General features: G+C 48.4%; 1 protein-coding gene across 1 annotated transcript in view; it reads right to left on the minus strand.

Annotated features, from left to right (window-relative positions):
• Nucleotides 1-189: 189 nt before the first annotated feature.
• The window catches only part of LOC116995156 (protein TASOR 2), a 52,099-nt gene continuing 30,435 nt past the window's right edge, over nt 190-21,853 (minus strand). The window contains exons 10-21 of the mRNA XM_033057549.1: nt 21,619-21,719; nt 21,406-21,509; nt 18,536-18,608; nt 17,047-17,121; nt 15,097-15,744; nt 13,087-13,314; nt 9,050-9,135; nt 8,811-8,911; nt 8,085-8,168; nt 4,844-5,022; nt 1,969-2,560; nt 190-289 (exon numbers count right to left, since the gene is read on the minus strand). Coding sequence (XP_032913440.1) covers nt 190-289; nt 1,969-2,560; nt 4,844-5,022; nt 8,085-8,168; nt 8,811-8,911; nt 9,050-9,135; nt 13,087-13,314; nt 15,097-15,744; nt 17,047-17,121; nt 18,536-18,608; nt 21,406-21,509; nt 21,619-21,719 — 2,371 coding nt within the window. The remainder of the gene's footprint in view (nt 290-1,968; nt 2,561-4,843; nt 5,023-8,084; nt 8,169-8,810; nt 8,912-9,049; nt 9,136-13,086; nt 13,315-15,096; nt 15,745-17,046; nt 17,122-18,535; nt 18,609-21,405; nt 21,510-21,618; nt 21,720-21,853) is intronic.

The raw sequence follows: 21,853 nt of genomic DNA on the forward strand, positions 1-21,853 counted from the left end.
CTGGGAATGTCACAATTGCTGGGGCTTCCATAATTCCTGGGAATGTCACAACTCCTGGGACTGCCAGAGCTCCTGGGACTGCCACAGATCCTAGGACTGGCAGAATTCCCAGGGCTTCCATAATTCCTGGGAACATCACAGCTTCTGGGACTGCCACAGATCCTGGGACTGTCACAATTCTTGGAGATGTCACAGCTCTTGGGACTGCCACAGCTCCTGGGACTGCCAGAATTCCTGGGGCTTCCACAGCTCCTGGGACTGCCACAGCTGCCAGACCACTGGGAATGGTCTGGAGTGGGAGGGAGCCCCCCAGGGAGGGGTGACCCCGGCTCTGCAGCCTCCGGATCGTCCCACGGATCACCCGGAGAAGGAGGAGCAGCCCCAGGCTCTGCTGGCCCAGACTCACTCACAGGGGAGCAGGGAGCTGGGGGCTGGATCAGCTCCTGGGAGAAGCTGGGCTGGAAGGAGCCAGGCAGGCTCCAGGAAGGCTCCAGGCTGAGCTGTGCAGCTCCCCCTTCCCTGCTCGGCTTCCAGAGGCGGCACAGCACCGACTCCCGCGCCGCAGGAACGGCCCCGGCGCCGGGAGAGGCAGGGGCTGCATCTCTGGGGCTGTCTGGGATGTTCTGCTGCTGCCTGGGGAGCTCCCTGATGGCTGAGAGCTCCTCCCTGCTGGCTGGGATCTCCTCCCTGCTGGCTGGGATCTCCTCCCTGCTGGCTGAGATCTCCTCCCTGCTGGCTGGGATCTCCTCCCTGCTGGCTGAGATCTCCTCCCTGCTGGCTGAGATCTCCTCCAGGCTGGCTGAGATCTCCTCCCTGCTGGCTGAGATCTCCTCCAGGCTGGCTGGGATCTCCTCCCTGCTGGCTGGGATCTCCTCCAGGCTGGCTGAGATCTCCTCCAGGCTGGCTGGGATCTCCTCCCTGATGGCTGGGATCTCCTCCCTGCTGGCTGGGATCTCCTCCCTGCTGGCTGGGATCTCCTCCCTGCTGGCCGAGATCTCCTCCCTGCTGGCTGAGATCTCCTCCAGGCTGGCTGGGATCTCCTCCCTGATGGCTGGGATCTCCTCCCTGCTGGCTGGGATCTCCTCCCTGCTGGCTGGGATCTCCTCCCTGCTGGCCGAGATCTCCTCCCTGCTGGCTGAGATCTCCTCCAGGCTGGCTGAGATCTCCTCCCTGCTGGCTGAGATCTCCCTGCTGGCTGGGATCTCCTCCCTGCTGGCTGAGATCTGCTCCCTCCTGGCTGGGATCTCCTCCCTGCTGGCTGGGATCTCCTCCCTGCTGGCTGGGATCTCCCTGTTGGCTGAGATCTCCTCCCTGCTGGCTGAGATCTCCTCCAGGCTGGCTGAGATCTCCTCCAGGCTGGCTGAGATCTCCTCCAGGCTGGCTGAGATCTCCTCCAGGCTGGCTGAGATCTCCTCCCTGCTGGCTAGGATCTCCTCCCTGCTGGCTGGGATCTCCTCCCTGCTGGCTGGGATCTCCTCCAGGCTGGCTGGGATCTCCTCCCTGCTGGAGGAGCAGGGCTCTGATTCCAGGAGCTGATGGTGGGCAGGGATCTCTGTGTCATTCCCAGGGGAATTCTCTGCCTCGTCCTCCCTGTGCTCAGCCCCGTGGTCACCTCCGGTGTCTGTCCACTCCAAGGGGGAGTCCAGCCCATCTCCTGCTGCCATGGGCTCTTCCAGCTCCTCCCTGCAGCTGGCAGAGGGGTGTCCCTGCTGCTCTGGGTTCCCACCTTGGTTTGGCTCCTCAGCACACGGGGAATGGAGGTTGGGATCAGCCCTGCCCAGCCCGGAGCAGCTCCTGCTTGGGGATGGGGACTGGGACTGGCTGCTGTCCCTGTGCTGCTCCTCTGCAGCACTCCAGGGGTGCAGGGATCCATGGGGAGGGGACAGGCACAGCCAGCTGGAGTCTGGGGACAGGCTCAGGGTCCCTCCCTGCCCTGGGGGACACTCTGTGTTCCCAGCAGGCTCCCACTGATCCTGGATTTTCTGCTCTGAGCCGTTCTCTGTGTCTCCAGCAGGTCCTGGGCTGTCTGTGACGCTGTCAGGCTGTGCCCCCTGCACAGGGCTGGGCTCAGGGGGACACAGCAGCTCCCCACTGTCACTGTGGGGTGACCCCAGCTGGGTTGGACTGGCTGCTCCTGCCCTGTTGGTGTCAGAATCCAGCGTGGTTGGAGCATCCCAGGGATCCGGGAGCTCGTCCTGCTTTGGTGAAGTCTCCTCAGGGAAACCTCCAGGGTCAGGCCTGGCCTCGTGGGACAGAGCTGGGGAGGATGTGTGGGGGCAGGGGGATGTCACAGAGGTGGGGCTGGGCACGGGGTCCTGTTCAGGAGCCCCCAGCTGCTCTGGAGACGCCGAATTCCCCGGGTTCTGCTCGCATTCCATCTCGGCATCGCTGCTCTCGGACAGCACCAAATCCACAGCGCCCAGGAAGGAGAGCTCATCCTCCAACTCCTCCTTCTCCTCCTCCACCTCCCTCCTCTCCTCTTTTCTGGGGTGCTCAGGGGGCTCCTGGGGTTGCTCATTTTCCTCTGTGGCTCCCCCAGGCTCGGCATTTCCAGGATTTTCTTCGGAGGGCAGGGAATGGCAGGCGGGCTGTGCATCAGCTCCATCCTCAGCTCCCAGGGACTGCCCAGAGCCTCCCACTCCCTCCTCATCCTCAGGAGGGCCAGGACCACTCCCTGAGCCTTCTTCCTGCTGCTTTTCCTGCTGTTTTTCCTGCTGCTCCTCCTCTTTTTCCTGGGGTGCACAGAGGGGGTCTGTCCATGGAGCCGTGCTGGAGTTCGGGGTTTGGCTGGCGGCGTTTGCCGGGGATTTGCTGAGATCCTCGGAGGGGCTGGGGGTGATCCTGGCATCCTCCTGGGCTGGATCCTCCTGGAAAACAACCCACAGCTCCATCAAACAACCCACAGCTCCATCAAACAACCCACAGCTCCATCAAACAACCCACAGCTCCATCAAATAACCCACAGCTCCATCAAATAACCCACAGCTCCATCAAACAACCCACAGTTCCATCAAACAACCCACAGCTCCATCAAATAACCCACAGCTCCATCAAATAACCCACAGCTCCATCAAATAACCCATAGCTCCATCAAATAACCCACAGCTCCATCAAACAACCCACAGCTCCATCAAACAACCCACAGCTCCATCAAATAACCCACAGCTCCATCAAACAACCCATAGCTCCATCAAACAACCCACAGCTCCATCAAACAACCCACAGCTCCATCAAATAACCCACAGCTCCATCAAACAACCCACAGCTCCATCAAACAACCCATAGCTCCATCAAATAACCCACAGCTCCATCAAATAACCCACAGCTCCATCAAAACACTGCAGTATCTACAGTAACTTCATGACTATAAGCCACACATTACAACACAGAGTGTGATCAAAGGTTTCTGTTCTGTCACCATCTGTTGAGGGTGGGGCAGTGATCCTGATCTCTGTGGGAGATATTCTGCTAATGGGCATCCATTGAAACCAGCTGGGGCAGTGTTCTTTATCTCATGGGATATCTCCTGTTCATGGCCATGGTTTATAAACCAGCTGGGGCAGTGTTCTTTATCTCATGGGATATCTCCTGTTCATGGCCATGGTTTATAAACCAGCTGGGGCAGTGTTCTTTATCTCATGGGATATCTCCTGTTCATGGCCATGGTTTATAAACCAGCTGGGGCAGTGTTCTTTATCTCATGGGATATCTCCTGTTCATGGCCATGGTTTATAAACCAGCTGGGGCAGTGTTCTTTATCTCATGGGATATCTCCTGTTCATGGCCATGGTTTATAAACCAGCTGGGGCAGTGTTCTTTATCTCATGGGATATCTCCTGTTCATGGCCATGGTTTATAAACCAGCTGGGGCAGTGTTCTTTATCTTTTCACAACCCATCCTGCTCCTCTAAGAGGTAAATCCTGCACTTCAAAGAGGAAAATCCTGCTCTTTTAACAGGAAAATCCTGTACTTTTAACAGGAATATCCTGCTCTTTTAATAATAAAATCCTGCTCTTTTAACAGGAAAATCCCGCTCTTTTAATAATAAAATCCTACTCTTTTAACAGGAAAATCCTGCTCTTCTAAGAGGAAAATCCTGTTACTCTAAGAGGAAAATGTTGCTACTCTAACAGGAAAATCCTGCACTTTAAAGAGGAAAATCCTGCTCCTCTAAGAGGTAAATCCTACTCTTTTAACAGGAAAATCCTGCAGTTTTAACAGGAATATCCTGTTCTTTTAATAATAAAATCCTGCTCTTTAAACAGGAAAATCCAGCACTTCAAAGAGGAAAATCCCATACTTTTAACAATAAAATCCTGCACTTTTAACCATAAATCCCTGCACTTTTAACCATAAATCCCTGCACTTCTAACTATAAAATCCTGCCCTTTTCCCCATACCCCCTGCCCCTCTCCCAGCACACACTGGTTCCTGCAGCCCCAGCCCAGCTCACCGCGGTGCCGCCGCAGCCTCCCCGCGGCTCCGCAATCGCCTCCTGCTCCTCCCTGCCCTGACCCTGCAGGGCCAGGCTCTCAGGACAGCTGGTGGAGGAAGGCTCCTCCTCCTCCTCCTCCTCCTCCCCCTGCTCCCTGCAGGGCAGCTCCCCAGAGGAGGAGGACACGGTGCTGTCCACGGCGGCGGCGGCTCCGTCCGCGTCCGTCTGCGAATCCGCCGGGATTTTGTGCGCCTGGGCGGGGGGGGTGGGATCCAGGGAGCTGCTGGGGGTGGGATCCAGGGAGCTGCTGGGGGTGGGATCCAGGGAGCTGCTGGGAGTCTGGTCAGGGTCTGAGCCCGAGTCTGCAGGACACGTCTCCAGCACAAAACAATCCTGGCTGTCGTCACTGAGCTCCAGGAAAGCGCTGGAGCTGTTGATGGAGACGAATTTTTTGGGGTTGATGTGCTCCACCACTTTCCTGGAGCTGCTGAGGAGTTTGCTGGGCTGCCTGTAGAACAGAGCCACCCACGTGTGCAGGATCAGCTTCATCCCCTCCACGTCGTCTGGGAGAGCAGGGTCCCAGGGGCTGGGGAGGGAGAACAGGGAGAAGAGAGGCTGAGCCATGCCAGGCTGTCCTGGGCAGCTCCAGGGAGCACAGCTGGAATTTATCCAGAGAATTCATCCCAGAGAGCTCACAGCTGGAATGCACACATAGAATTTATCCAGAGAATTAATCTCAGGGAGCTCACACCTAGAATAAACACCTGGAATTCATCCCAGTGAATTCACACCTGGAATTCACAACTGGAATTCATTCATGGGAATTCATCTCTGGAATGCACACCTGGAATTCACACCTGGGAATGCATCCCAGGGAATTCACATCTGGAATTCATTCATGGGAATTCACACCTGGGAATTCACACCTGGAATTTATCCAGAGAATTCATCCCAGGGAGCTCACACCTGGGATGCACACCTGGGAATTCATTCATGAGAATTCACACCTGGAATTCATTAATGGGAATTCATTCCTGGAATTTATCCAGAGAATTCATCCCAGGGAACTCACACCTGAAATGCACACCTGGAATTCATTCATGGGAATTCATCCCAGGGAGCTCACACCTGGAATGCACACCTGGGAATTCACACCTGGGAATGAACACCTGGGAATTCATCTCAGGGAGCTCACACCTGGGATGCACAGCTGGGATGCACAGCTGGAAAGCACAGCTGGAATTTATCCAGAGAATTCATTCCAGGGAGCGCACAGCTGGAATGAACACCTGAAATTCATTCCTGGGAATTCACACCTGGGAATTCACACTTGGCATTCATTCATGGGAATTCACACCTGGGAATTCATCTTGGAATTTATCCAGAGAATTCATCTCAGAGAATTCACACCTGGAATTCATCCCTGGAACTCACACCTGGAACTGACACCTGGAATTCACACCTGGGAATTCATCCCAGGGAATTCACACCTGGAACTGACACCTGGAATTCACATCTGGAATTCATCCCAGGGAATTCACACCTGGGATTCAACCCTGGAATTCATCCCAGGGAGCTCACACCTGAAATTCACACCTGGAAATTCCTCCCTGGAATTCACACCTGGGAATTCACATCTGGAATTTATCCAGAGAATTCATCCCAGGGAATTCACACCTGGGATGCACACCTGGAATTCATTCCTAGACATTCACATCTGGAATTCACACCTGGAATTCATTCATGGGAATTCAGGCCTGGAACTCACACCTGGAATTCATCCAGAGAATTCATCCCTGGAATTCATCCCTGGAACTCACACCTGGAATTCAACCCTGGAATTCATCCCAGGGAGTTCACACCTGAGAATTCATCCCTGGAATTCATTCATGGGAATTCATCCTTGGGAATTCACACCTGGAATTCATCCAGAGAATTCATCCCTGGAACTCATACCTGGAATGCACACCTGGAATTCATTCATGAGAATTCACACTTGCAATGCACACCTGGGAATTCACACCTAGAATTCACACCTGGGAATTCACACCTGGGAATTCATCACTAGAATTCACCCCAGGGAACTCACACCAGGAATTCACCCCAGAGAATTCACACCTGGGAATTCATCCTTGGGAATTCAAAGCTGGAATTCACCCCTGGGAATTCATCTCTAGAAATTACACCTGGAACTCATCCCAGGGAATTCACACCTGGAATTCACCTAATTCATCCCTGGAATTCACACCTGGAATTCATTCATGGGAATTCACACCTGGAATTCATCCAGACAATTCACACCAGGGAATTCACACCTGAAATTCATTCCTGGAATTCATCTCTGGAATTCACACCTGGAACTCACACCTGGAATTCATTCCTGGGAATTCACAGCTGCAATTCACTCCAGAGAATTCATCCCAGGAATTCAAACCTGAAATTCACCTCTGGAATTCATCCCCTGGAATTCATTCCCTGGAATTCAACCCTAGAATTCATCCCTGGGAATTCATCCCTGGGATCCAGCCCTGCAGGGCTCACCCCAAGGCAGAGGGGCACAGCTCACTCTGCAGATTCCAGCTTTTCTTAGGAAAAATAAAAGCAGAGGAAATCTGAGCTGTAAATGAGGGATGGAGGAATTGGGGTCGTGGCTTTAGGCACCAATCCCAGCTGCAGAGAACAGGAATTGCAGAACCAGGGGATGGTTTGGGTGAGAAGGGACCTTAAACATCACCCAGAGCCACCCCTGCCCTGGCAGGGACAGCTCCAGTGTCCCCAGTGTCCCCAGCCTGGCCTTGGGCACTGCAGGGATTCTCTGGCAATTCCAGGAATTCCTTCCCCATTCCCTGTGTCCTGTCCCTTGTCCCCAGTCCCTCTCCAGCTCTCCTGGAGCCCCTCCATGCCCTGGAATGTTCTGGAAGCTCTCTGTAATTTTCTCTCCTCCAGCCCTGCACAATTCCCTGCCTGAGCCAGCTCTGCACAAAGGATTCTCCAGGAGAGATCTTTGCTCAATCCCCTTTTTCTCCTGCTGCTCTCAGCACACCAAAGCCATCAAGAGCTCAGGGAGCCCCAGAGCTTTTCCTGCAGGGATGCACAAACCCTTCCTGGGCACCTTCCCTCGGCAATCTGCACTTCAGGCAGCCCAGAGCCAGGGCAGGAGGAGCCCCAGGGCAGGAGGAGCCCAGCTGGGATTTCCAGCCTGGATTTCCAGGGAGCATCAAATGGGAGAGAGGAGCAGGGAGGGCAGAGCCCAAGGCCAAATCCCAGCAGGGATGGATGTGACACCAGGCTCAGTGTCCCCAGTCCCTCTGCAGCTCTCCTGGAGCCCCTTTAGGGCATGGAATGTTCTGGAAGCTCTCCCTGCATCCTTCCCTTCTCCAGGTGAGCACCCCCAGCTCTCCCAGCCTGGATCCCTGGGAACTGAGGGGTTCCAGCCCTGGTGTAGCTCCATGGATTCCTCTGGATTTGCTCCAGCTGCTGCTGTGTCCCCAGGGCTGGGCTGAGGGGACACAGGGACACAATTCCCCCTTTTCCTGCTGTGGGATCACCCCAGCACTGGGTGAATTTTTGCCTCACACCAACAAACCCAACAATTATGGCAAACAAATGAATCAACAAACCCCAGATACCCCTCCAGAGCTCACTCACCCGTGCAGGGCACGCACCACAGCCTTCTCCAGGGAATTGTTGGTGTACCTGCTGTCCAGGTGGAACTGATATTTCTCCTTCCATCTGCAGGTCACCCTGATGGAACCCCCCCAGAAATGCACTATGTGCCTCTTGGAGAATTCCTCTTTTTTCTCCTTTTTCTCTTTTCTCCTGGCAGAGCTGCTGGCAGGCTCTGAGGCAGAGCTCTGGTGCTGGAATGGCAGCACCTTCCCCACCAGGGGAACATTCCTGGAGGGGTTTTTGGAGAGGGCTGGGCCAGCACTGGGATGTCCTTTGGGATCTGAGCATTTCCTGGGCTCCTCAGGCATGGGGGAGGCGTAGGAGTGCTCAGCTGAGATGATGGAGTGGGAGGTCACCTCTGGGAACAGCTGGGTTGGGGCAGGAAGGAGAATTCCAGATGTTTTCCCCACGGGGTTGGTGCTGGCAGGGAGCTCCTGCTGCAGGGATTTGCTGCCAGAGGGGGATTTTTTGTGGTATCTGTGGTCAGAAGGTGCAGGAGGGGATTTGGGGTTTGCTTGGGGGGATGTGGGGTTGTGCTGGGAATTGGGGTTTTGCTGGGGGGATTTGGGGTCTGGTTGGGATTTGGGATCTGGTTGGGATTTGGGGCTTTGCTGGGTGTTGTGGTTTAGTTGGATATTGGGGTCTGGCTGAAGTTTGGGGTTGTGCTGGGTATTGGGGTTTTGTTGGGGGGATTTGGGGTCTGGCTGGGATTTGGGGTCTGGGTTCTGGGGGATGAAGGCAGGGATGCAGGAGCTCAGGGCCAGCTCAGCCAGCAGGTTCAGGGCATGGGGCTCACATGAATCCCCCTGCAGGGCCAAGGCAGAGCTGGGGGGGTCTGGGGCAGAACTGGGGGGATCTGGGGGGGTCAGGGTAGCACTGGGGGGCTCTGGGGCAGAACTGGGGAGGTCTGGGGCAGAACTGGGGGGCTCTGGGGGCTCTGGGGCAGAACTGGGGGGATCTGGGGGTGTCAGGGCAGCCCTTGGGGGCTCCACGCTCTGGGGTGAGGCTGAGCTGGGAGGATCCAGAGGATCTGGAAGGAAGAAAAGGGAAAAATTAATTTTAAAATCAAATTTAAATATAGATTTTAAAAGCAAAAAAGTCAGTTTTAAAAGGCAAAAATCAATTTTAAAGTTCAAATTTAAATACAGATTTTAAAAGGAAAAAATGAAGGGAAAAACTCAATTAAAAAATTCAATTTTACAGTAATTTCACGACTATAAGGCGCACTCTTTTTTTGCCGCGAAAATCCGTGCCGCGCACAACAAAATAACGAATTAGTAACAGAATCCCACAGTCGTGGAGTTCACTGGCAGGGGTTCAATTTGCAAACATTTTCACAGATTGGTGCAGCCTTTAAACACAGCCCCCGTGCTGGGGGCCTTGGCACTCCTGCCTGCCCACGGTGCTGGCTGCCGAGGCGGGGCTTGGGCTGGCTGCAGCTCGGGGTGGCTTGGGGCTGCCCCTGGTCCAGATTGGCTCGGGGTGCCCATGGTCTGGGTTGGCTCAGGGCTGCCCCTGGTTTATGTTGGCTCGGGGTTGCCCATGCTTGGGTTGGTTTGGGGCTGCCCCTGGTCTGGGATGGCTCAGGGCTGCCCCTGGTCTGGGTTGGTTTGGGGCTGCCCCTGGTCTGGGTTGGCTTCGGGTGGCCGTGGTCTGGGTTTGTTTGGGGCTGCCCCTGGTCTGGGTTGGCTCGGGGTGGCTGCAGCTGGCACTGGGCTGGCAGCTCCCTCCCTCCTTTCTCTCTGCAGCTTGCACCAGGCTGGAGCTGGTGGTAGTAGCATCTCCCTCCCTCTCTCCCCACACAATTTGTGCCAGGCCAGTGGTGGTGGCTCCCTCCCTCCCTCCCCATGTAATTTGCACCAGGCTGGAGCTGGTGGCAGCTCCCTCCCTCCCCGTGTGGCTCGCACCGGGCCAGCGGTGGCATCTCCCTCCGTCCCTCCCCGCATGGCTTGCACTGTGCTGGAGCCAATGGCACTGTGGTCAGTGCCAGGCTGGAGGCAGCAATGGCTCCCTCCCTCCTTCCCTGTGCAGCTTGTGCCGGGCCAGGGGCAGCATCTCCCTCCCTCCCTTCCTGCACAGCTCACACTGGGCTGGAACCAGCAGCTCCCTCCATCCCCACGTGGTTAGCACCAGTCTGGAGCCAGTGGTAGCAGCTCTCTCCCTCCTTCCCCACGTAGCTCGCGCCAGACCAGCGGCGGTGGCTCCCTCCATCCCCACGTGGTTAGCACCAGGCTGGAGCCAGTGGCAGCAGCTCTCTCCCTCCTTCCCTGCACGGCTTGCACCGGGCTGGAGGCAGCGGCAGTGGTGCCCTCCTTCCATCCCTCCCCATGCAGCTCGCACTGGGCTACAGCAGGCAGCAGCTCCCTCCTTCCCCACGTGGTCAGTGCCAGGCCGGAGCCAGCAGCAGCTCCCTCCTTCCCCGCGTGGTCAGCACTGGGCTAGAGCAGGCAGCAGCTCCCTCCTTCCCCACGTGGTCAGTGCCAGGCCGGAGCCAGCAGCAGCTCCCTCCTTCCCCACGTGGTCAGTGCCAGGCTGGAGCCAGCAGCAGCTCCCTCCTTCCCCACATGGTCAGTGCCAGGCCGGAGCCAGCAGCAGCTCCCTCCTTCCCCACATGGTCAGTGCCAGGCCGGAGCCAGCAGCAGCTCCCTCCTTCCCCACGTGGTCAGTGCCAGGCCGGAGCCAGCAGCAGCTCCCTCCTTCCCCACGTGGTCAGTGCCAGGCCGGAGCCAGCAGCAGCTCCCTCCTTCCCCACGTGGTCAGTGCCAGGCCAGAACCAGCAGCAGCTCCCTCCTTCCCTGCATGGTCAGCACCAGGCCGGAGCCAGCAGCAGCTCCCTCCTTCCCCACGTGGTCAGTGCCAGGCCAGAACCAGCAGCAGCTCCCTCCTTCCCTGCATGGTCAGCACCAGGCCGGAGCCACCAGCAGCTCCCTCCTTCCCCGCGTGGTCAGTGCCAGGCCAGAGCCAGCAGCAGCTCCCTCCTTCCCCACGTGGTCAGTGCCAGGCCAGAGCCAGCAGCAGCTCCCTCCTTCCCCACGTGGTCAGCACCAGGCCGGAGCCAGCAGCAGCTCCCTCCTTCCCCACGTGGTCAGTGCCAGGCCGGAGCCAGCAGCAGCTCCCTCCTTCCCCACGTGGTCAGTGCCAGGCCGGAGCCAGCAGTAGCTCCCTCCCTCCCTGTGTGGTTGCCGGGGCTGGGGGCAGCTCCATCCTTCCCCACGTGGTCAGCACTGGGCTGGAACCAGCAGCAGCTCCCTCCCTCCCTGTGTGGCTACCAGGGCTGGGGACAGCTCCCTCCTTCCCCACGTGGTCAGCACTGGGCTGGAACCAGCAGCAGCTCCCTCCCTCCCTGTGTGGCTACCAGGGCTGGGGACAGCTCCCTCCTTCCCCACGTGGTCAGCACTGGGCTGGAACCAGCAGCAGCTCCCTCCCTCCCTGTGTGGCTACCAGGGCTGGGGGCAGCTCCATCCTTCCCTCCCTCCCCATGTGGCTCCTCCCAGCCATGGCCGCCCACTCCCGTCCCCATCGCGGCTCGGCGCTCCTGCGGCACCACCCCCCATTGCAGCTCACACTTCCAGTTTGGTAAATTTCCCAACTTTGTACATTACACAAGGTCAATTTCCCAACTCTGCCCATATACAAGGTCAATTTCCCAACTTTGTACATTACACAAGGTCAATTTCCCAACTTTGCCCATATAAGGCGCACCGGACTTTAAGGCGCACTTCCGGGTTCAGGGGAAAATTTTAGTCCAAAGGTGCGGTTTATGGTTGTGAAATTACGGTAAATGTGGATTGTAAAAGGGGATAAAAGGCAATTTTAAAGGGAAAAATTGATTTTGAAATTCAAATTTAAATATAGATTTTAAAAGGGAAAAAAGGCAATTTTAAAAGGGAAAAATCGATTTTGAAATTCAAATTTAAATATAGATTTTAAAAGGAAAAATGTCAATTTTAAAGGAAAAAAAGTCAATTTTAAAAGAGAAAATTCTCAACTTTAAAGGGAAAAATCTCAATGTAAAAAGGGAAAAATCAATTTTAAAATTCAAATTTAAATATAGATTTTAAAAGGGATAAAAGTCAATTTAAAAGGCAAAATCTCAATTTTGAAATCAAATTTAAATAATGATTTTAAAAGGGAAAAAAGTCAATTTTAAAAGGAAAAATCTCAATTTTAAAGGGAAAAAATCTCAATTTTAAAAGGGAAAAATCGATTTTGAAATTCAAATTGAAATATAGATTTTAAAAGGGAAAAAAGTCAATTTTAAAAGGCAAAATCTCAGTTTTGAAATCAAATTTAAATAATGATTTTAAAAGGAAAAATGTCGATTTTAAAGGAAAAAAGTCAACTTTAAAAGGGAAAAAGTAAATTTTGAAATAAAATTTAAATATAGATTTTAAAAGGAAAAATCTCAATTTTAAAGGGAAAAATCTCAATGTAAAAAGGGAAAAATCAATTTCAAAATTCAAATTTAAATATAGATTTTAAAAGGAAAAATTTCAATTTTAAAGGAAAAAAGTCAATTTTAAGAGGGAAAAAGTAAATTTTGAAATAAAATTTAAATATAGGTTTTAAAAGGAAAAAAAGTCAATTTTAAAAGGCAAAATCTCAATTTTGAAATCAAATTTAAATAATGATTTTAAAAGGAAAAAAGTAGATTTTAAAGGAAAAAAAGTCAATTTTAAAAGGAAAAATCTCAATTTTAAAAGGAAAAAATTAAGGGAAAAACTCAATTTAAAAATTCAAATTTCAACTTAAAAAGGGAAAAACTCAACCTAAAACTTAAATTGAATTTTTCCTTCCTTAAACTGATTTTTTTTTCCTTTTTCCTCCTCCAGAGCAGCAGGAACCTCTTTGATTTTTTATTTTATTTCCTGGAATTGTGGCTGTCCTTGGACAGAAATTTCTCCCCACCTTTGCCATTCCCTTTGTTTGCTCTCCAATCCATTTCAATCCTTTTTAAATGAATTTTTTTTTTTTCTCTCACCATTCCCTGGCTGCTCCTCTGTAGTTTTGGATGTTTTGTTCTCCAGGTTTTTCTGCATTTTGGTTTTCCCTGCCTTGCTCTCAGCCACAGGAATTTTCCTTTTTTCTGGGTTTTCCTGAATTTTTGGTCTCTTTGCTTCCACTCCAGGAGCATCAGGAGCTGAAATTTCCTTCTCAGCAGATTCACTCTGGGGTTTGAGGATGATTTCTGCAGCCAGCACCTCTGCACCTGAGAAAAAAAATAAATCTAAATTTTAATTTTAAAAATTTAATTAAAATTAATTAGGAACGGGGAGGGGTGGAAGGGAAGGGGATTTAATGGTTTTAATTGTTCTTATATTGATTGAAGTGGGGAAAAGGGAAAGGAAATGAAAAAGGGAAATGGAAAAAGGGAAGGGAGAGGAAATGGAAAAAGGAAATGGAAAAAGGGAAAGGAAATGAAAAGAAGAAATGGAAATGGAGAAAGGGGAGGGAGAGGAAATGGAAAAAAGGGAAAGGAAATGAAAAAGGGAAAGGAAATGGAAAAAGGGAAATGGAAACAGGGAAATGGAAAAAGGGAAATGAAATAGAAAAAGGGAAATGGAAAAAGGGAAGGGAAAGGAAATGGCGAAAGGGAAAGGATATGGAAAAATGGAAATGGAAATGGAGAAAGGAAAATGGAAATGGAGAAAGGAAAATGGAAACAGGGAAGGGAAAGGAAATGGAAAAAAAGAAGAAGAAATGGAAAAAGGGAAATGGAAAAAGGGAAATGGAAAAATGGAAATGGAAAAAGGGAAGGGAGAGGAATTGGAAAAAAAAGAAGAAATGGAAAAGGGGAAATGGAAAAGGGGAAGGGAGAGGAAATGGAAACAAGAAAAATAAATGAAGAAAGGGAAATGGAGAAAGGGAAAGGAAATGGAAACAAGGGAAAGGAAATGGAAAAAGGGAAATGGAAAAAGGGAAATGGAAAAAGGGAAATGGAAAAAGGGAGAGGAAATGGAAAAAAAGAAGAAAAAAATGGAAAAAGGGAAATGGAAAAAGGGAAATGGAAAAAGGGAGAGGAAATGGAAAAAAAGAACAAAAAATGGAAAAAGGGGAATTGAAAAAAAGAAGAAAAAATGGAAAAAGAGAAATGGAAAAAGGGAAGGGAAAGGAAATGGAGAAAGGGAAAGGAAATGGAGAAAGGGAAATGGAAAAAGGGAGAGGAAATGGAGTAAAAGAAGAGGAAATTTAAAAAGGGAAATGGGAAGAGGGGAAAGGAAAGGAAAGGAAAGGAAAGGAAAGGAAAGGAAAGGAAAGGAAAGGAAAGGAAAGGAAAGGAAAGGAAAGGAAAGGAAAGGAAAGGAAAGGAAAGGAAAGGAAAGGAAAGGAAAGGAAAGGAAAGGAAAGGAAAGGAAAGGAAAGGAAAGGAAAGGAAAGGAAAGGAAAGGAAAGGAAAGGAAAGGAAAGGAAAGGAAAGGAAAGGAAAGGAAAGGAAAGGAAAGGAAAGGAAAGGAAAGGAAAGGAAAGGAAAGGAAAGGAAAGGAAAGGAAAGGAAAGGAAAGGAAAGGAAAGGAAAGGAAAGGAAAGGAAAGGAAAGGAAAGGAAAGGAAAGGAAAGGAAAGGAAAGGAAAGGAAAGGAAAGGAAAGGAAAGGAAAGGAAAGGAAAGGAAAGGAAAGGAAAGGAAAGGAAAGGAAAGGAAAGGAAAGGAAAGGAAAGGAAAGGAAAGGAAAGGAAAGGAAAGGAAAGGAAAGGAAAGGAAAGGAAAGGAAAGGAAAGGAAAGGAAAGGAAAGGAAAGGAAAGGAAAGGAAAGGAAAGGAAAGGAAAGGAAAGGAAAGGAAAGGAAAGGAAAGGAAAGGAAAGGAAAGGAAAGGAAAGGAAAGGAAAGGAAAGGAAAGGAAAGGAAAGGAAAGGAAAGGAAAGGAAAGGAAAGGAAAGGAAAGGAAAGGAAAGGAAAGGAAAGGAAAGGAAAGGAAAGGAAAGGAAAGGAAAGGAAAGGAAAGGAAAGGAAAGGAAAGGGGACAATCCCAATCCCATTTCCCAGCTCTCACCTCGTTTCCTGCCATGGGGCAGCTGTAGATTGGCCAACTTGAGCAGAGCCTCACTGGAGCTGCCTGTGCCTGCTGCCTTTTTGGGAGCAGCAGTTTGGTTTTTTTTCCTGGCTGTCACCCACGCCCTGCTGTCCCCATCCCCAGGCTGAGCCTGTGCCCTGCCCAGGATCCTGCTGGATTTCCTCCTGCTCTCCCTTCCCCACGGCTTGCTGGGGGAGGTGACACTTTTGGTGGCAGTGTCTGCAGCAGGGGCTGGCTCCCCTGAGGAGGAGGAAGAGGAAGAGGAGGAGGAAGAGCAGCTCCCCAGAGCTCTCCCATCAGCCCTGACACAGCCCAGAGCTGCAGCCAAGCCCAGGGTGTAAGCGCCGGGCTCGCGCAGGTAACGCCGCAGCTGGGCCAGGGAGGGCTCCAGGAATTTCTGGGGATTTTCATCTCCTTCCTCCTGAGCTGGGAGGGAGATCTGGGCAGGCTGAGAGTCCTCCTGAATTCTGGAATATTCCTGCAGGTGCTCCTGGATGTCTGTGCTGTCCCAGCAGGAGCTGGCTGCTCTCCTCAGGGCGTAGCGCAGCCCGGGCAGCACTGAGGTGATTTTCAGGGAGATTCCAGCCCTGGCACTGCCCCTCCTGCCATCCCTGGGCTCGGGCTCCACTGGCAAAGGGAAAGAAAAATCATTTAAATCCAGTTAGGAAAGGATGGGATTGTCTGGATCATTTCTGTGGGGAAGGGAGGGGAATGTTGGAGGAAAATGTTCAGGGGGATGTTCTGGATTGGGATGGAGGGAATGAGGAATTGTGGGGGGGATAAAAAAGATTTCAATAAAATTAAAACTGATCTGGGATCACTCCCATCCTGCAGGGATTCACTGAAATAAAATAAAAACTGGTCTGGGATCAGCCAGTCCCATCCTGCAGGGAATTATTTAAATAAAATAAAAACTGATCTGGGACCACCCAGCCCCATCCTGCAGGGAATTATTTCAATAAAATTAAAACTGATCTGGGATCAGCCCCATCCTGCAGGGAATCATTGAAATAAAATAAAATAAAATCTGATCTGGGATCAGCCAGTCCCATCCTGCAGGGAATAATTTAAATAAAATAAAATCTGATCTGGGATCACTCCCATCCTGCAGGGAATTATTTCAATAAAATTAAAACTGATCTGGGATCAGCCAGCCCCACCCTGCAGGGAATTATTTAAATAAAATAAAAAACTGATCTGGGATCACTCCCACCCTGCAGGGAATCATTGAAATAAAATCTAAAATCTGATCTGGGATCAGCCAGCCCCACCCTGCAGGGAATTATTTCAATAAAATAAAAACTGATCTGGGATCAGCCCCACCCTGCAGGGAATTATTAAAATAAAATAAAGACTGATCTGGGATCAGCCAGCCCCATCCTGCAGGGAATTATTTCAATAAATTAAAAATCTGATCTGGGATCAGCCATGCCCCATCCTGTCACCCCTACTCCATGAAAAGTCATTTTTTGCCACCTTCATCCTCTAAAATGTCATTTCTTATCATTCCCATCTCTCAAAAATTATTTTTTATCACCCCCATCCCCTGAAAAGTCATTTTTTTGTCATCCTCCATCTCTCAAAAAATCATTTTTATCACCCCCATCCCTCAAAAATAAAATTTCTGTCACTCCCATTCGTTTAAAAGTCCTTCTTTGTCACCCCCATCCCCTGAAAACTCATTTTTTGTCACCCCTATTCCTTTAAAATTCATTTTTTTGTCACCCCCACCATGTGCAGTGAGCCAGCAAAGCCTGGGTTAAGCTCAGCTTAAAACTTGAGCTGCAGATTTTCCCTGTCTCCTTTAAACCCTTTTGGTTGTGAGCACAAAGCTCAGCTTTGGATGAGAAGCTGGGCTTGGAGCAGGGCCTAAAACCTAAAGTCTAAGCCTAAGTCTAAGCCTAAGCCTAAGCCTAAAGCTGCTCCTACCTTGTGGGCTCAGGGCCCTGGGGGAGCTGAACAGGAACAGGGCCAGGAGGGTCCCAGGCTCCTTGGGCTCCAGCCCTGCAAACACAAAGCTTGGAGTTAAAACCAGGATTAGGCTTAAAAAAACAGGCTGGGGTTAAATAACCTGTCTCAAAAACCAGGTTTAGTTTAGGAAATCAGGTTTATTTAGGAACCAGGTTTAGTTTGAGAAACAGGTTTAGTTTAAGTTACAAGTTCTAAGTTAAGAAACCAGGTTTAATACAAGAATCAAGGTTTAGTTTGAGAAACCAGGTTTAGTTTAGGACACCAGGTTTATTTAGGACCAGACTTAGTTTGAGAAACAAGGTTTAGTTTAAGGAACAAGTTCTAGGTTAAGAAACCAGGTTTAATATAAGAAACCAGGCTCAGTTTGAGAAAGCAGGTTTAGATTGAAAAGTCAGGTTTAGTTTAGGAAATCAGGTTTAGTTTGAGAAACCAGGTTCAGTTTAAGGAACAAATTTTAGGTTAAGAAACCAAGTTTAGTTTGAGAAGCCAGGATTTGGCTAAGAAACCAGAGTCAGTTTTAGGAACAAGTTTTAGGTTAAGAAACCAGGCTCAGTTTGAGAAACCAGGTGTGGGTTAAGAAACCAGGCTTAGTTTGAGAAACCAGGTTTAGGTTCAGAAACCAGGCTTAGTTTGAGAAACCAGGCTCAGTTTGAGGAACAAGTTTTAGGTTAAGGAACCAGGTTTTGGGTTAAGAAACCAGGATTTGGTTAAGAAGCAAGCTTTGGTTCAGAAACCAGGCTCAGTTAAAGGAACCAGTTTTAGTTTGAGAAACCAGGTTCAGTTTAGGTTCCCAGGCTCAGTTTAAAGAAACCACACTCAGTTTAGGAAAGCAGGTTCAGTTTAAGAAAGCAGGCTCTGTTTAAGGAACCAGGCTCAGTTTAAGGAACAAGTTTTAGATTAAGGAACTGGTTTTAGTTTGAGAAACCAGGTTCAGTTTAAGAAATGAGGCTCAGTTTAGGTTCCCAGTCTCAGTTTGAAGAACCAGGCTCAATTTAAAGAACCAGGTTCAGTTTAGGAAGCCAGGCTCAGTTTAAAGAAACCAGGCTCAGTCTGAGAAACCAGGCTCAATTTAGGAACCAGGCTCAGTTTAGCAAACAAGGCTCAGTTTAAAGAACCAGGCTGTTTAGCAAACCAAGCTCAGTTTAGGAAACCAGGCTCAGTTTAAGGAACAAGTTTTAGATGAAAGAACCAGTTTCAGTTTGAGAAGCCAGGCTCAGTTTAGGAAACCAGGCTCAGTTTGAGAATCCAGGCTCAGTTTAGCAAACCAAGCTCAGTTTAAAGAAACAGGCTCAGTTTAAGAACAAGTTTTAGTTTGAGAAGCCAGGTTCAGTTTAGCAAACCAGGCTCAGTTTAGGCTCCCAAACCTGCATGCAGAGCAAGAATTAAACCCAACTCAGCCCAGCTAAGCCCAGCCTAGTTAAGCCCAGCCCAGCTAGGCCCAGCTTACCGTCCTCGCGCGCCAGGGCGCTGGAGGTGAGCAGGATCAGCACCCCCCGGTCCCGCAGGAATTTGATGATGGCCTGGAACAGAGAGAGAGGAATCAGACCTGGGGAGCTGCAATTAACAGGTCATTAATTAGTGGGGGGGCATTAATTGAGGGTTATTAATTAATGGAGGGTCATTAATGGAGGGTCATTCATTAATGGAGGGTCATTCATGGGGGTTCATGATCCAGCCCTGGCAGGAATTGCAGCACAAAGGGGTTCCCAGAATTCCAGGAAAACAAAATCCCAGAATTTCAGGAAAACACAAACACAAAAATCCAGAATTCCAGAAAAACACAGAATTCCAAAATTTCAATAAAATACAAAATTCCTAAATTCCAGAATTCCAAGAAAACACAAAAATCCAGAATCCCAGGAAAACACAAAATTCCATGAAAACACAAAATTCCAGAATTCCAGAAAAACACAAAAATCCAGAATCCCAGGAAAACACAGAATCCCAGAATTCCAGGAAAACACAAACACCAAAATGCAAAATTCCAAGAAAAACACAAAATCCCAGAATCCCAGAAAAACAAAATCCCAGAATCCAAAAAAAAAAGAAAACACCAAAATCCCAGAATTCCAGAAAAACACAAAATCCCAGAAAAACCCAGAATCCAGAATTCCAAGAAAACACAAAATTCCAGAAAAACAAAATCCCAAAATTCCAGAAAAACACAAAATCCCAGAAAAACACAGAATCCAGAATTCTGGGAAAACACAAAATTCCAAGAAAACACAAAATCCCAGAATTCCATGAAAACACAAACCTCCAGAATTCCAAGAAAACATAAAATCCCAGAATTCCAGAAAAACACAAAATCCCAGAATTCCAGGAAAACACAAATTCCAAGAAAACACAGAATCCAGAATTTCAGGGAAACACAAAATCCCAGAATGCCACAGAGATACAAAATTCCAGAATTCCAGAAAAACACAGAATCCCAAAATTTCAGGAAAACACAAAATACCAGAATTCCAAGAAAACAAAAAACTCCAGAATTCCAGGAAAACTCAAAATCCCAGAATTCCAGGAAAACACAAAAATCCAGAATTCCAGGAAAACACAAAATTCCAAAAAACCACAAAAATCCAGAATCCCAGAAAAACACAAAAATCCAGAATCCTGGGAAAACAGAATTTAAAAACCCACAAAATCCCAGAATTCCAGAAAAACACAAAATCCCAGAATTCCATGGAAAACACAAAATTCCAGGAAAACACAAAATCCCAGAATTCCAGGAAAACACAAAATTCCAAGAAAACAAAAAACTCCAGAATTCCAGGAAAACAAAAATCCCAGAATTCCAGGAAAACACAAAATCCAGAATCCCATGAAAACACAAAATTCCAAGAAAACACAAAATCCCAAAATTCCATAAAAACACAAAAATCCAGAATTTCAGGAAAACACAGAATTCCAAGAAAACACAAAATTCCAGAATTCCAGAAAAACACAGAATTCCAAAATTTCAATAAAACACAAAATCCCTAAAATCCAGAATTCCAAGAAAACACAAAATCCCAGAATTCCAGGAAAACACAAGATTCCAAAATTTCAGGAAAACACTAAATTCCTAAAATCCAGAATCCTGGGAAAACACAAAATTCCAGGAAAACACAAGATCCCAGAATTCTGGGAAAACACAAGAATCCAGAATTCCATAAAAACACAAAATCCCAGAAAAACTCAAAATCCCAGAATTCCAGGAAAACACAGAATTCCAAAAAACCCACAAAACTCCCAGAATTCCAGAAAAAAAATTATCCCAGAATTCCATGAAAACACAAAATCCAGAATCCCAGGAAAACACAAACACAAAAAAAATCCTAAATTCCAGGAAAACACAAAATTCCAAGAAAACACAAAATTCCAGAATCCCAGAAAAAACCAAAATCCCACAATCCCAGGAAAACACAGAATCCCAGAATTCCAGGAAAACACAAAATCCCAGAATCCCAGGAAAACACAAAATTCCAGAATCCCAGGAAAACACAAAATTCCAGAATCCTGGGAAAACAGAATTTAAAAAAAAAATACAAAATCCCAGAATTAAAAAAAACCCACAAAATCAAAAAAACCCCACAAAACCCTAGAATTCCAGAAAAACATGAAATTCCAAAACTTCAGGAAAACAAAAATCCAGAATCCCAGGAAAACACAAAATTCCAAGAAAACACAAAATCCCAGAAAAAAAACCCACAAAATCCAGAATCCCAGGAAAACACAAACACAAAAAAAATCCTAAATTCCAGGAAAACACAAAATTCCAAGAAAACACAAAATCCAGAATCCCAGGAAAGCACAAAATTCCAGGAAAACACAAAATCCCAGAATCCTGGGAAAACAGAATCCCAAAAAACCCACAAAACTCCAGAATTCCAGAAAAAAAAATCCCAGAATCCCGTGAAAACACAAAATTCCAGAATTCCAGGAAAACAAAATCCCAGAATTCCAGGAAAACACAAAAATCCAGAATCCTGGGAAAACAGAATTCAAAAAACCCACAAAATCCCAGAATTCCAGGAAAACACAAAATTCCAAAATTTATAGAAAACACAAAATTCCAAAATTTCAGAATTCCATGAAAACACAAAGTCCCAGAATTCCAGGAAAACACAAAATTCCAAAATTTAAGGAAAATACAAAATTCCTAAATTTCAGAATTCCATGAAAACACAAAGTCCCAGAATCCCAGGAAAACACAAAAATCCAGAATTCCATAAAAACACAAAATTCCAGAAAACCAAAACCCCAAAATCCCACAAAAATCCCAAAATTCCAGAAAAACCCCAAAATTCCAAACCCTTCCCTCCCCACCCCACTCACCAAATCCTTCTCCCTGAGCTTTTCCAGCAGCTGATCCATTTTGGATTGATCCTTTCTGGAAATTTCCACCTCGTACAGACTGCAATAAACACCCTGGAAACAAACTGGGAGAGGGAAAAAAATCCAAAAAAAATTAAAAAAAAATCCAAAAAATTCAGATTTTGGGGTGAAAATTTTCATTTTTTTCCGCAAATTGGGATTTTTGCCACCCACCTTCGTTCCCTGTGTAATTTTTTTTCCCAAATGTGGCTTCTGGAAGTTTCTTCCTCAGGTCAGACAGGCCCATGACGTGTTGGATGTCCAGGTTGGGAGGGCTGGGGGGATAAAAAATTCAAATTTCAGGGTTAGGGAGAGCTGGGGGGGAATAAAATAAAATTTTCTGGGAATGGGGTAATTAGGGGATGTGGATTGGAAATGGTGGAAATGCTCAAATCTCAGCTCATGGGAG

Source organism: Catharus ustulatus, chromosome 4, assembly GCF_009819885.2.
Source record: "Catharus ustulatus isolate bCatUst1 chromosome 4, bCatUst1.pri.v2, whole genome shotgun sequence".
NCBI lineage: Eukaryota > Metazoa > Chordata > Aves > Passeriformes > Turdidae > Catharus > Catharus ustulatus.